The sequence below is a fragment of the Sminthopsis crassicaudata genome, chromosome 3 (genome assembly GCF_048593235.1).
Source record: "Sminthopsis crassicaudata isolate SCR6 chromosome 3, ASM4859323v1, whole genome shotgun sequence".
Lineage (NCBI taxonomy): Eukaryota > Metazoa > Chordata > Mammalia > Dasyuromorphia > Dasyuridae > Sminthopsis > Sminthopsis crassicaudata.
The window spans coordinates 372835682-372850977 of record NC_133619.1 but is presented as its reverse complement, the minus strand read 5'-3'; the positions used below and the strand labels follow the sequence as shown (position 1 = coordinate 372850977).

Below are 15296 nucleotides of genomic sequence, written 5' to 3'. Positions count from 1 at the left end.
AAGAAAAATGCATGTGTGTATATTTGTGGATGTATATGTAAATGTATATTTGCATATATTCTTACATAAATATATGTATATGTGTATCACTTTATATCTATGTATTATGTAAATGTTAATTATAAACTATATAAAAACAAAATTTCCTCTAAAAAAGTTACTTATTTTCATTTTCTAGGATGGAAGAAACAGTACGAAACCTACTTCAGAATCAAGGACCTCCAGAGGGGAAGAAAGAAGATACAGTGAATATAATGGTCTACCAGGTATAGCACTTTTTTTTTTTCCTACTTAGCTAAATATGAAGTAGATCTTTTTTCTGGTACTTATATAGTTAGATAGTCACAGTCACACAGATGAGAAAAAAAAGAGGCATAAAATGTTATCTAAACCAAAAGCCCAAATGTGTGTAGGCAAAAATGGTTGGAGTGCAAATAGTTCTCTAATACTATGAAGAGCTGTGGTCATAAGAGGCTCCATTAGCTGTCTACCTATTGTCTATTTTGCATCTAAAGGTTTCACAGTCTGCCTCCAGCCTACCTGTCAGTTTAACTTCCTATTTTGCCTTTTAAGTACGCCATGGTGAGCTAAACTGGCTTACTTACATAAAAACTCTATCTCCTGTTTCCCTGTCTTTTCACAATTTTGCCCAAGATGTCATCTTTGCTTTTCCCACTTATAATCTCTGGGCTTTTTAAGCCTCAGTTAATGTTTTCACCGTCTACATGAAGCTTTTCTTGGTCTTCCTATCTCAGTCGTTTATTAAAGGTCTCCATTGCTTGGTATTTACTTTTAATGTATTTTGTATTTATTTATCTGTGCCTTGTCTCACCTCTGGAAGAATATAATATCCTTGAAAGCAAGGACTTTGTTTCTTTGTATTCTTAGCACACAATACAATATCTGGCATGTAGTAGTTTAATAAAGGCTTATTGAATGAATGCAAAAAAGGTGATGGATGGTTTGTTTCAGCCTAGTTTATTTGCAAGGACATTAGATTGAGTCTGAAAAGCAGGGTTTAAATTCTGATTTGTCACTTATTTCCCTTTTGACCTTACTCAAGTTGATTTCCTACTCTTGTCCTCCCTGCCCACATTTGCAAAAAGAATAATGTCTAATGATCTCTAAAATTGCAGATCAAAATCTTTTTATTTTAATAACTTGAGGAGCTAACTTGCTAATACTTTCCCCATTGCTATTTAACTGCAACAATCTAATCTATAGGGTAAAGTGGGGGAAGAAGTGGAGAAAACATTATCTCATGGGCAAAAAAATAAAAGCATTTCTACATAGATAGTTTCCCCTTTGGAAAAGCAAGTAGGATCTGGACATAAATCCAAGTTGATGGGAATAATGGATGTGGCTGTTATAGAGTGGACTAGGAGAAATGGAGATGGTATTATATAAGGACGTAATGGATAACCAGAAATGTAGATGATAAATTAGAATTCTTAGTGGCCTCAATAAGATATGATGAAGTCCACAACAAACTTCTCAGGAGATGATAGTCATGGAAGATAATGTGCTATGCAAGGCAGGGAATATTAAGAAAGGATCAAGTGACCACATTCACATTATTAAGATATTTCATTCATAAGCAGAAAGGTAGTTAGAAAGTAGGAATGACTTTCTTAGTCTCATTTATTCTGGAATTTATCTAAACCAGATTATACTGGGTCTAAAAATATAGCCTTCATGGGAAAGAATAAAGGTTAGAAAATGTATAATTCCAAGGAAATAGTCACCTGTTTGCAAAATGCCTGGTACCTAGTAATATTCATGAATGTGTGACAAATTCCAGAATGTGGTCTTTATTTGGGGATCCACAATTTCACTATTATATGCTGTATTGGGGAGCATTTGGAAAAGAAAACTAAACATATTCCAAAACAAAAAAGGAAAATAAAATTAAACTAAACTAAACAGAACAGAATACTGTCATGTGGCTCACAGAAATAATATATAATAGAAGAAGAAATTTTATTCACGAGTATCCAACTTTGCTTCTTATTAGGTTGTTCTTTTGTTCTCTGTTCTGCACTTTTTAAACTTTATTCTTTTTTTCCCCTTTTATCCCCCCACTTCCCTCAAAAAGACTATAGTAAGCAAAGGTATATTTAACAGACACACACACACACACACACACACACACACACACACACACACACACACAAACATTCACACCCATCCACAGACCCACATACATAGAGTGACATGCATGCATATCTACATATTCCAGATATATACACACACACACACACACATATATATATATATACATATGCATTTACCCATATACATAAATATGTACCTAAAATAATATTAGTATGGCTGATATAATGCAGATTTCTCTCTTGAATGAATCTTGATTTTTCTAAGATCAATGATTACTGGTCATTCTTTTTTTTTCTAATAAATTCAACTCCTGATCCTTGTTGTAGTATTTGTGCATATCTTTTCTTTCCTGGCCCTGTTAACTCTTCTACTTTAATTCTGCTCCTTAACTTACTTTGCTATTATTTAACTTTTCCCCATCTATGGATCCCTCCCATGTCTTTCTCTCACTTTTGCATTCCCTTCTGCTCAACCCTCCCCTTTTATTTCTTTATAGATTTTGGAGGAAGCTATTCCCTTTGTGGTATGTATGTATGTGTGTGTGTGTGTGTGTGTGTATACATGTATATATGTAATGTTGCCTATTTAATCCATTCCAGATGTGAGGTTTTCAGAACTATGAGCCCTCCTTCCCCTCTTATACCTCTGTGTCTATTCTTCCTTTGTACCTCATTTGTATAAATCCTTCTTTTGAGCTACATGTTTGCTGATATCAGTCTTAAACATATAGTATGCGTCTCCATCTAAGAATCATAAACAATTCATCCATGTTAAGTTCTTTGAGATTATCTTGCATATTAGCTCTTATATGTTAAATTTTCTACTGAGGTTGGGTTTGGTTGAAAGAAAGTTCTGCAAATCTGCAAGGTTGTTGAATGTCCATTTTTTACATTCAATATTATGGATAATTTTGCTAAATATAATATTTATGGTTGCCAGGATAGTTCTTTTGACTGCCAGTAGATATGATTGCAGGACCTGCAGTCTTTTATTGTGGCTGCTGATAAATGCTGTATAATTCTAATTGTAATTCCAGCATGTTTGAATTGTTTTCTTCTTGTTTCTTGCAAATTTTTCTATTTGATCTGGGGATTTTGAAACTTGTCAATAATGTTCCTATGTGTTTTCCACAAAGGATCACTTTGAGGTAGTAATTGGTGGGTTTTTTTCTATTTCTATTTTCTCCTCATGTTCTATCACTCCAGGACAATTTTTTCGGATTATTTTTGCATTATTGTGTCAAGGTTCTTTTTTTGGTCAGAGCTTTCAGGTAGTCCAATTCTTATTCCAATTATATAAGAATAATTTTAGATTTATTCCTTAGATCTGCTGTTTTTCTTATGTTTCACATTCTGTTCTATTTGTTCATTCTTTATATTCTCTTTTCCTACTTCTTGATTCTTAACGGCTTCACTGGCTTCCCCTTGCCCAATTCTAATTTTCAAAGAGTTATTTTTTTTCTTTAAGATTCTATCTTTTTCTCTTCTTTTCCCCCCATAATATTCCTGCTTTTCTTGAATGGTTTTTATTTTTTCCTCAATGTCTCTCATTTGATTTTTAAATTCTTCTATAAGTTCTCTCTGGGAAGGGAGCCATTTAACTTTACTCTTTGGGATGGAAATTTTTTTTTTTACTTCAGTGTCCTCTGAAGATGAACCCCAGTCTTCCTTGTTCCTATAGTAAGTTTCTTTGTTTGGGAACTTTTTAGCTAGTTCCTTTTTTTTAATAAGATGTATTAGTGTAAGCTTCTCTAATGGCAGAGTGAGGAATTATCTCTCTAGCTTCACTTCAGCTTTCCTCTCTGACCCAGGAATTCGAAACCAAGAGCTTCATGTACCTGTAAGTGCCCACAATCAGCAGAATGCCTGTGCCACTGCTTCTGCACTCTTTGGGAGTGCTGCCTTCTTCTCCCCCAGTGCCTCATCTCTGCAGCACAGCTGGGCCCAGGTGATCCTAATCAACCAAGGATAGTCTTCCAGGAATCAGCCTCCAGAGGAAGTTCCTGTGGTTCTGGCTGAGGTTCCAGCCAAACTCAGCTCACCCCAGGGCTCCCTACTTGGTATTCTGGGGAGCTACACCTGAGGTATTTGCACTTCACATTGGCTAATCTCAGGCCTGGGGTCTTTCTTTGGATCTTCTTGGGTTGTACCAGTAGAACTCCTATTCTGCCCCAAGTCTCCTTTATTTTTCACAGTCTATGTTCACCCTGAGATGCAAATTTATTCTGTTTGTGGGAGAAATGTGGAGAGCTTGAAATTTACTGACCTACTCTACCATCTTTCCAGAATCTTCCCATGCTTATTTTCTTAATGGTTTTGATAACTTTTCTCCATTATTTTTTCTCTTTTCCTTCCTTCCTGCTTTTTTTCCACTTCCTGTCTCTCTCCCCTCCTCTCTCTCTCTGTATTCTCTCTACCTCACTCTCCTTTTCCCTCTATCTCTCTCTATTTCGCTCTTAATCTCTCTTCCCTGTTCTCTATTTTTGTCACACAGATATGGTTTGAATACCCTGCACACTTCACAAAAGAATATAAATACTTTTCATTTTGCTCTCAGACTTGATATTATAGAAGCTATTCTGCGGGTGGGATGAATGCTACAGGTCTCATAGATTCTGAAGTGCCTTGAGGAAGCAGATTGTCTGGAGGAAGAAAATAGATGGACAACTATTTAAAGAGAGACAGTAGAGGTGGCTCATATACATATAATCAATCAATAATATTCCTTTTCATTATAAAGGTAAATTGAGTGGAACTACCCCCACCTTCTTCAGGTTACCTTAGCTTTCTCAGCTCAGCCTGCCCTTAATATTAATTTTAATCTATTCTTGTCTGCATATAAATGCCAGAAGAGAGGGAGAAAATTAATTGTTTTTGTCTACTTCCTGGACCTAGAGATAGTCCTCTTCTTAAACTACTCCCTTCTCCAATTCCTTTTCCTCCCTTCTTCCTCATCCTCCTCCTTCCCCTCCTTTTCTTCCTTACTTCTCCTTTCCCTTTTCTTTTCTCTTTCCTTTTCTCCTGGTGTCCCCCACTAGCGTTAATAGCCAATATTTATATGCTGTTTCCCTTCCATATCTTCTTTGATTCTCACAACAACCATCTTCTCTTTCCTGATTAATTTCTTCTCTTTCTCTATACCTCTTTCCTTTTTATCCTCCCTTTCCTTCCTAAGGTTGTTAACTAACACATGTATATTTATATAACATGTATAGTTTTTACAAAGCATTCTACATATATTTTTTTCTTGTGACCATCACTAATGCTCTATTGTAAGGTAAGGATTGTGAATATCTTCACTTAATAGCTGGGAAAACTGTAGCTGAAGAAAAGTCAATGTCATAAAACTAGTATTTGTGGCAGGTTTGGATCCCAAATCTTGCTGTGTTCCATTTCCCTTATATCTTAAGGGAAGCAATAAATACTAATTAAAGTAGACACTTGATAAATGTTAATTGAATTAAAATGAAATCACTAATGGCAGGACGAGAAAAAACAAATTCCAATTATAGCTTATGGGATTTCAATAAGTAACATGTATTGTTCAAAAATACTAGATTGCATTCAGGAAGAAAAGTTATAGATCCTAGTTCCCTGGGGGTCATAGAAAAGGGATTCTCTGTTCAGCTATGCTGGATATGTCAGCTACAGCTGTCTAAAGATGAGGAATTAGACTCTCAAACTCTGTTCCAGCCCAAATTCTACACTGGCTATTGTATGTGTTTTGTTATATGAAATCTTGAAGGCAAGTAAAAAAAAAAAGAAAAAAAAAAGTAGTTCTTGGACTGTATTAAATGACACCCAAGCCACTTCAAAGAGTAATGTTCCCCAAAAAAGGAAGCTGTTAGCTCTTTCTCATGGGCAACATCAGCCTTCATAGTGCCTAAATAATTCAGTATCACTATTTACCTTTACCACACTTCCTTTTCATGGTTTTGTTTCATATTGCTGCTTGGATTCTTTCTATCATTATTTTCCATTCTTTTAACATCCTACTAGCCAAGTCCTGTGCTTATAGACATTTAATATTAAAAATGTAATTTATTTCATGAGGCTAGAATTTGCTTAGAGAGGCAGGTCTACCTCTTAAAATGTGCCTACCCACAATCATCTCCCCACTATAATTCTAGCCTATTCGTTTTGGAAGATTAGCTCTTCCCTATAGAGGAAAGACAATCATTAACCTGTATTAATTCCATATCAAAGCATTTTTTAAAAAGTCATTACTTTAATTAGCCTCAGTTTCTTCATCTGTGAAATGAAGAGGTTGTACTGTGCTCAGGTCCCATCTTCCGCTAAATCCTCAGCTCCTTTGGTTATCCTTTATTAATTCTATACGTAGGGATTTTTCAATCATGACTTTAATTGGCCTCAGTTTCTTTCCCTGCAAAATGAAGGGGATGGGCTATGTATGATCCCTCAGGAGCTATCCAGCTATAACTTTTTATGGTTCTATGACTCTAAATATGGCTAATAATTTCAGTAGATGCTACTATTAGTGCTGTCAGTAGAAAAGACAGTGAACACTTTCCTGAATCACAGTTCTACGTCAGAGGCAACAGCTTGAAAGAGAGAAGCCTCTATTTTGAAAAGAAGCCATTGCTTTTCATTTGAGTTGTCTAAACTTCAATTGGATCGTTCCTATGCTCATGCTTTCTGTGACAATACCTGGAATCATATATAAAGTTTTGACAAAGGTGGGTAGAGGAAGGAGTAGAATTAATTTGGCTGAGAGACCAGAGGCTAAATTATCTTTAGTTTTATATTAGTACCATTAATTCTTCTACTTTAGTCCCTGAACTAATATTTCCTATTTAGAGACCTTGTCCCTGTGTTAGTGAAGAAACCAAGTTAAAATAACCATAAGTATAGTATAATCCATTCCACTTTTATCTGCTGCCTTGTCTGGTTTCCTCTTCACAGAACAAGATATCCCTGAACTAGGTACCCCTGGCTTTTCCTGCCCATTTTCTTGCCTCCTTTTGTGTGTTGTCTCACTCTGTAGATTATAAGCTCTTTGAGGGCAAAAACTATCTTTCATTTTAATCACATTTTCCTAGAGGTTAAAGTACCTGGCATATCATAGACACTTAATAAATGTTTATTGTATTATATCTATTATATTGGATAATATCCATAATTATAATTAATTTGTAGAAAAAATAATCTGAGCTTCTTGGAGTAATAAAAAGTCACTCTCCCATCTAAAACCTTCCAGTTATGCATTTGAGTTTTGGAATATTTGTGTTCCCTTTCAAAATACATTGAACCAAGCAGCTTTTTAAGGTAATCCCTTGGGTGGCTGAGCAGATGGATCATAGAAAGCTATTGCAGGTTGAAGTTTCATTGATTAATATCGTAATATTAATTACCATTTGAGTAACATTAAATGCAGAATTGTGCTCTTCAACAACATTATATGGAATCAGTTGATCAAAAAGCATTTATTAAGCCCCTATTGTATTCCAGGCATGATGATGTCTAAAGATCTGGGACTTAATCTTATTGCATTAGTATATTACTACTAGCATTCATATTTCTAAATAGACTCATCTGAATATGTTATAATAGATTAATTTTCTTGTCAATTAGAATGTTTCTGGGTAGATTGTTGGAGATGTTTTAGGCTACACTTATGTAGTATAAGCTTACTGAGATGACAGAAAGATGTGAATTTTGTGAATGTGAATTCATAGAAACATGGAATTACTATTTAAATGGCTGAAAGAGGTGAATTTTATGAATATAAATTGATAGAAACATTAGAACAGGAAGGAACCTGATAGCTACAACTGCTTCCTCCATTTTGTAGCTCAATCAATCAACCAAAAAATATTTATTAAGCTCTTACCATGTATCAGTTACTATACTAGTTATGGGAGATCAAAAGATATGAATAGTAACCTCTGTCTTCAAGGAGCTTACATTCAAGCAGAAGAAATGATGTGCATATTATGTAACTAAGTATAAAATATATGCAGAGTAAATATTAAGTAATTTAAAAGGATGCCAGAAGTTGGAGAATCAGGAAAGATATTGACTGAAATATGAAATATCTTGAAGGAGGAATAAACCTGGAAAGGCAGTTTGGAGCCAAATTATAAGGATTTTAAACAACAAATAGGGAAGTTTCTATTTGATCCCAGCTTCTTGAGCAGAGGAGTGACATACCACTATCACTGTGCTTCACTATGGAAATAATGTGAAAAATGGATTGGAAAGGGGGGACTTAAAGCAGAAAGAAAAATTAGGAGGCTATTGCTATATTACAGATGAGGAGAGCCTGAACTAATATAGTGGCCCTGTGAAAGAGGATGAGGAAATGGAAGTGAGGAACTTTGTTGTTGTTTAGTTATTTCAGTTGTGTTCAATTTCTACCTCATTTGAAGTTTTCTCGGCAAAGATACTGCAATGGTTTCCCATTTTCTTATCCACTTTATAAATGAAGAAGACAGCTGGCAAGTGTCTGAAACCAGAATTGAACTTGAAAAGATGAGTCTTCCTAATTCTGGATGGACATTCTATACTCTGCACCACCAGCTGCCCAGAGATTTTGAAGAAGTAAAATAAACAAGGCATATCTAGGATGTGGGAATGCTATAGTAAGGGAAAATGAAGAATTTGGATCACCCAGAATTGTATACATGGGTTATTAGGAGGATGATGGATCCTTAGTAGAAATAGGCAATTTAGGAAATGAGATGAGCTTTGGGGAGAAGAAAAGAAGTTATTATACATTCTCTTTTGGACAGAATAAATTTGACAGACTTTTGGTGCCTCTCCTAAATAATTCCCATAAAATAGTTAGAGATATGGGACTAGGGCATGAGACATATTATGACTAAATGCAGAAGTCTTGAAATCATCTGGATGTGCATGATAATTGAACCCATGGAAAGTGAAGATGTCCCTGAGAAAGTAAGGAGAAATACAAAATTTACTGACAGAATTTTTGGATACACCCTTAGCTACATACATGAAGATATAACAATCTAGTTAATGCTAGGGCTAAGAAAAGAATGTAGGTTCTTCTTTTCCCATTCTATTATATTTAGTAAGATGCTTTTTTTAGAGGTACCTCAGGTGCCTATTACTTAAACTCTTTCTTCAATCTTTTCAATTTGGTATTGTCTCTTTATTATTATTATTATTATTATTATTATTACTATTGGGGCTTTTTTGTTGTTTTTTGTTGAGGCAATTAGGGTTAAGTGACTTGCCCAGAGTAAGATGGCTAAGAAATTTAAGTGTCTGAGGATATATTTTAACTCAAATCCTCATGACTTCAGGGTGGATGTTCTATTTACTGCATTATCTAGCAGCCCCTTTGGTGTTGTCTTAAAACCAAACTTGGAAAAGTAAGGTTTTCTGAAATCCTACCATTAAAATTTTTTTCTGATCTTTCTTGCTTTTTAAATTGATAAATGTATGAAATACATTCGATTTTAACATTTCTAAAGTGCTCAAAACATCCCCTTCTAAAATTTATCCTTCAGAATGTTAATCAAATATTACTAGAAAAATGTACTGACCTCCTTATATAGAGTATTTTTGTCTCTGATATCTCAAAAGACATTATTGTCAAAGGCAACCTATTATATGTAACTTTTAAATTTTCTTTGATTTTTTTTTGTGATTCTTTTAAAATTAAGAGAAAATGAGAAATCAGATTTTTCATTTTTAAGTGAAAAACTTTCATTATACTCCTTAACTTTTTTTACAACCTTCTTTGAAGTATAAGAGAAACCAATTCCTCAGAAACATAGCATCAGAACTTGCCTCTGAATCCAGTATAAAAATAAACAGAAGTGAGCTGACATGCACTAATAGGCCTTGTAATGTGCCCTTCTTTCCAGTCTCCTGTGTAATAGAAAATGCACATGTAATGGAAATACTGCCATGATTAGTGTAGTTGGTGACATCTACACCTAGGGCAGAAACATTTCATTAGGAAGAAATGAAAAACAAGTAAAAGTTATCTCTGAAAGAATGAAAAATCAGCCCAATCTGTTTCTCCATTTCTTTTTTTGCTCCATCATTCTCTCTGCCTCCCTCCTTCTATCTCTCTGTGAATTTGGGATTTGTTGTGCTATGTCCTCCAGATTCTTAGGTCACCATTCTCACTTGATCAAATTAAGATAGGAAAATTTAGCCAGATAAAATTCATTGCTATCAACAAATGGGAGTAACTGATAGTGAGACAACATAGAAACAGTTAGGAAATGCTATGTCTTGTGATTCATGTCCCCCAAAATACACAACAAATACAAGGGACATTTAATATATTGGAATAATCATATAGTTTGTGAAATTTGAAAGCAAATATTAGTTTTGAGGATCTAAAATAGAATCATTATTTATAATACTTTTATATCCTAATTTCCTTATGATAGTCAATGTTTTATTTTAGAGGCAGCATGGTACGTTAAGAAAGCACAATGTAGAGAGAACCTGGAAGACCCAGATTCAAAACCTGTCACTACTACCTACACAGATAAGTCAGTTAAGGTTTCTGAGTCTCTACTTGTTCATTTGCAGAATGGTGATAATAATTCTTACACTGTATAACTCACAGAATTATTATAAGAATCAAACAATAAAATATGTCAAATTTTTTGTAACCATAAGTCACTCCGTAATTGTAAGTTGCTGGGTGTTTATTTTTCATTATTATGAGACAATATGATATTTAGCTTTGAGGGGAAAAACTTGGCATAATCAGAGTTGTGCTGGAGAGATGTACTGGAGCCAACTGTGATTTGAAAGAGCTGATTATTAAATTTTCAGTATGAGCATTTACAGCTCAGATATCAGCAATCATTCCAAATCAGAACCTGGTTTATTGTTCGGTTTATTACCTAGACTTAATAAAGCAATTCAACTTAAAATTATATTTGCATACACTTTTCCCAGAAAGCCTAGTTGTTAAACATTTACCAATATACCTTTGTTTTCTCCTGTAAATACTACTTAAATGAAATAGATATACAGTGAAAGCTTGATAACTAAAGGCAGAAAAGGAGGAAAAGGATAATAATAATAATAATAGTAATAATAATAATAATATAAAAATATTTATTATATAAATACCTTTACATTCATTATTGCCTTTGAGCCTCACATGGTGGATGTGGCATGGTGGATAGAGGTCTGGCCCTGCAGATAGGAAGGCTTGTATTGAAGTCTTGCCTCTGACATATATTAGCCACATTACCAAAGGCAATTTACTGAATTCCTCAGGTTGTCCCCCAGATAACTCTTTTGGACTATAAATCTCAGAGAACCTGCAGATCTACATCACTGGAGGCAATATCCACACCAGGGAGTTTCATGCATCAGGACACAGCTATACTCTTCTTGCCTCCTTTCCCCTAAAATCTTTGTATCAGTAAACATTAATAAACAAGCAGAATGAGCTAGTAGAATGAAACACTGACTTGGGACTCAGTATACTTGTTGCTCTCAAGTCTGTTACTAACTTAGATTGTGTTCAGTTATTCCATGACTAAGATGACTGATTCTTCGTGACTCCATTTCGGATGTTTCTTTTGTTGTTGTTGTTTGTTTTTTTTTTTTTTTGGCAAAGATATGGTATGGTTTGTCATTTCCTTCCCCCACTCATTTTACAGATAAGAAAACTGAGGCAAACAGGCTTAAGTAACTCACCTAGGATCACATAGCTGCTAAGTGTATAAGCTGAATTTGAACTCTGGTGTTCTTGACTCTAAGATCAGCATTCTATCCACAATCCAACATTGTTGCCTTGGCTTTGGATAAATAGTTTCAGTTCTTTGGACATCATTCTGCTCATGTGTACAATCAATGGATTAGATTAACTGACCACTAAGGCCCTTCCACATAATGAATATTGTCATTCTAGAGATATGACATCTTTGCACATTTATAAATCCGTAAAATAAATGGAAAGTATGTGTTTATGGCATTTATGTAGCATAACAGAGTTGACCATTTCAGACAGGCACAAATTTAGTGAGGAATGCTTTTGATGAAAAGACATGAGTTCCTTATAAAGACCTCTATTAGGTGAAGACACAAAGAGAAAGAAAGACCTGGACCAAAGCAAAATTGCAAAGCAAACAAAAGTTGTCTTTGGTTACCCCATTATCCATTATATTCTTTTCTCCTTTTCATAGTATCCTTCCACTTCTGTCCCCCACTTTCAAGCATCCAGTGTCTTTTGTATTCTTTCTCTTTTTCTCCAATAAAAGTGCTTCCATTAAAGTTTCTACTTTGTATTATTCACTTATGTGTTAGCCTACATTTGAATTAATTATTGCAGTTTAGGGTTGTGTTCTTTAAATTGTATTTGCATACATTGTTCCCAGAAAGTCTAGTTGTTAAACATTTACCAACATGCCCTCATTTTCCTCTGCAAACATTGCTTAAGAGAAAAAAATTTATAGTGAAGGCTGAAGGGATGAAGTCGTCACCTACCTAGAGACTGGTAACTATAGGCTGATAAGGAGAAGGAAAAGGATGAGGAGAATGAGGGTGAGGATGATAGCAATAATAATATAAAAGACATTCTGTAAAGTCCTGTACATTCATTATTGCATTTGAGTCTCAAAATACTAGTGGGCATGGTGGATAGAAGTTGTAATTCATGAATAAGATGGTTTACTCACTGTTAAAGACATTAAGACATTTAAGTTAGGCATTTTGAGTGGCAGAGAACCTATTCATTCATTCATGCGTTCATCTATAAGATATTTATTGAATGCTTATTATGTTGATTGTCCTGAGCCTTGAGTGACATAGAGTTTAGATGATGCACAGACCCTGCCTTCAAGGATCTTGCAATTTAATAAGAGATAAGACACAAAGACTGAAAAATAAAATACATGATACTTCATAATATGAGTTGGAAAACAAAGTATTATTTGAGGTTACAATCTAATTTTCCTATTTTATTTCCTGTTATCCCTATTATAAACTTTTTGTTCTAATCAAACTGGTTTTCTTTCTGTGGATGAATTCCATTTCCCATCTTCATCCTATCGCATGGTTGACTGAAATGTTCTTCCTCATCCCTATCTTGGCTATTCCCTATCTCCTTTAAAATAGTAGCTTAAGTGATAACCTCCTACATGAAGCTTTTCCTGACACTGCTAACTCTCATTCCTTGTTACTTTTATCTCCATCTTGAAATTACTTGTAATATTTTGCACTTTTTATTAATGTATATGAATACATCAAAAAATCTTCCCATACCAAAATGTAATCACAGTGTGAGTTTCATTGTTATTTTGGCTACTTCCAGCATCTAAAGCAGTGTTTTGAACATATTAGAAGCCTTAAAAAATTTGTTGAATAGGAGAAAATAAAATTAATTAGGATTACTGAAGAGAGAGGGTTTAAGAAGAAAGGGGAGAAATAGAGTTGGAATTTGAATAGGACAGACATTTAACAGGTAAAGAAAGTATCCAGTATATTAATTTGTTAACAAAATGTATTATTCTTACAATCTTAATCTTACTTCTAATGCCTCCCACTCTACTTTTGGAATGTTCCCTACATAAGTAGCCCTCAGTAATTCAATTGTATTCCATTCAGCAAACACTTATAAAGTTTCTTCTATGTTCAAAGCAAAATGTCAGCAGCCCTATGGTGAGGTCAGTGGCTTCCCAATACAGAGAATCTAATTTGAGTAAACTCAGTTCCAAATCTAGTACTTTCCCTTTCTGACTTCATTGCAAGTATATTCTACCTAATAATTTCTACTTTTCAAAAATCTGAATTAATAAAGGAAATTATGTTTAGAGAGAATTATTTTCCTTATAGAATAATTCAACTTAAGGAGTACATTAAATAGCAGAGCAAATCTCCCCTGTGAATTGAAAATATGATTCTATTCCCACAAAAAAAACCTATAGATTAAAAACATGCACAGATAGATCTATAGATTGATTGAAAATATATATTCTAAATATACGTCTCACATAAGACATGATCTCCTTGGTGACTAAGAATAATGAAACTTGTATAATCATCAGCACTGGAAAGGAGATAATACGAGTATTATTATCCCCGTGTTATAAATTAGGAAACTGAGACTTAAAGAGATATTTAATCAAGAAATAATTAGATTTAAGACAGAAATCTAGGCCCTTCAACTTTAAAGCTAGACTATTACTTTATGTTGTCTCTGCTATACTGTACTATTCTAAACTGTATTCTTGAAGTGTATAATTTTTTAAAATTAAATAATAGATGAATAGATGGTTATATGTACATATATACTTATGTATATACATATATACATATATGTGTAAGAGAGAGAAAGAGAGAGAGAGAGTATTATGCATTACAATATCTTAATAGTGCATATCATTGGGAAATAAAAATCCTACACATCTAGTTGGAGAGTACAGTGGTAGTATAGCTTTATATTTACATAGGTATTTATAAAATTAATACACATAGCAAGGCTATGAAGCTTTCTTAAAGTATGCTTTTATTCATGTCAATGGATTCTAATCTCAAAGTTTCAAGTGGCTTTTATGATTCTGCCTTAAGAAGCAGAGACCATGTCTTTTAAATTAAAGTACTTATAGCTGCTAAAGTAGATGATAGTGTTTAAAAAAGAGAATGAGAGGGTTTTTTGTTTTTTTTTTTTTTTTTTAACTGGGAAGTTTTAATGATCTCCTCTTACCCCCCGAGGAAACAGTTTTCTCTCATTCTGAAAAACTTCATTCTTTAATCCAGTAATAACTTTGGCAATGACAACAGGAGTTTTCAAAGACAAAGAGCATGTCTAGATCAGCCCACTCCATAAAAATCATTTTCCCCATTATACAAACAACAGCACATCTCTTTCCTTGATATTTTTAAATTTGTTGAATTATCTAATTTATAATTGGGGAACAAATCTCTAATCATATATCAAAACTGCCAAACTGATGTTGATTGGAAACAGATTTGTAACAACTTGGAGGTCAAGTGCTTATACCTTCAGTTTTAACATATTAAAGAATTTTAAATGAATAGATGTGTTTAAAATAATATCACTAGGAATTTAAGTAGTTAAATACCTAAATTCTTTCCAGGAGCTTAGAAGACAAAAAGTAAGTAGTTGAGTTAAATTTCATCCTTTCCTCAATTTCTAGCTAAATCCTGGGCTCAGGATTTTTCTGACCCAATGCTGAACTCTGACCAAGCAAA

The 15296-nt window shown here is 34.0% G+C and overlaps 1 protein-coding gene across 5 annotated transcripts in view; it reads left to right on the top strand.

Annotated features, from left to right (window-relative positions):
- Window positions 1-15296, top strand: part of NCKAP5 (NCK associated protein 5) — a 939808-nt gene that overhangs the window by 608221 nt on the left and 316291 nt on the right. For all 5 annotated transcript variants that reach the window (XM_074301873.1, XM_074301870.1, XM_074301872.1 and 2 more), the window contains one exon: window positions 179-266. In XM_074301873.1, coding sequence (XP_074157974.1) covers window positions 179-266 — 88 coding nt within the window. The remainder of the gene's footprint in view (window positions 1-178; window positions 267-15296) is intronic.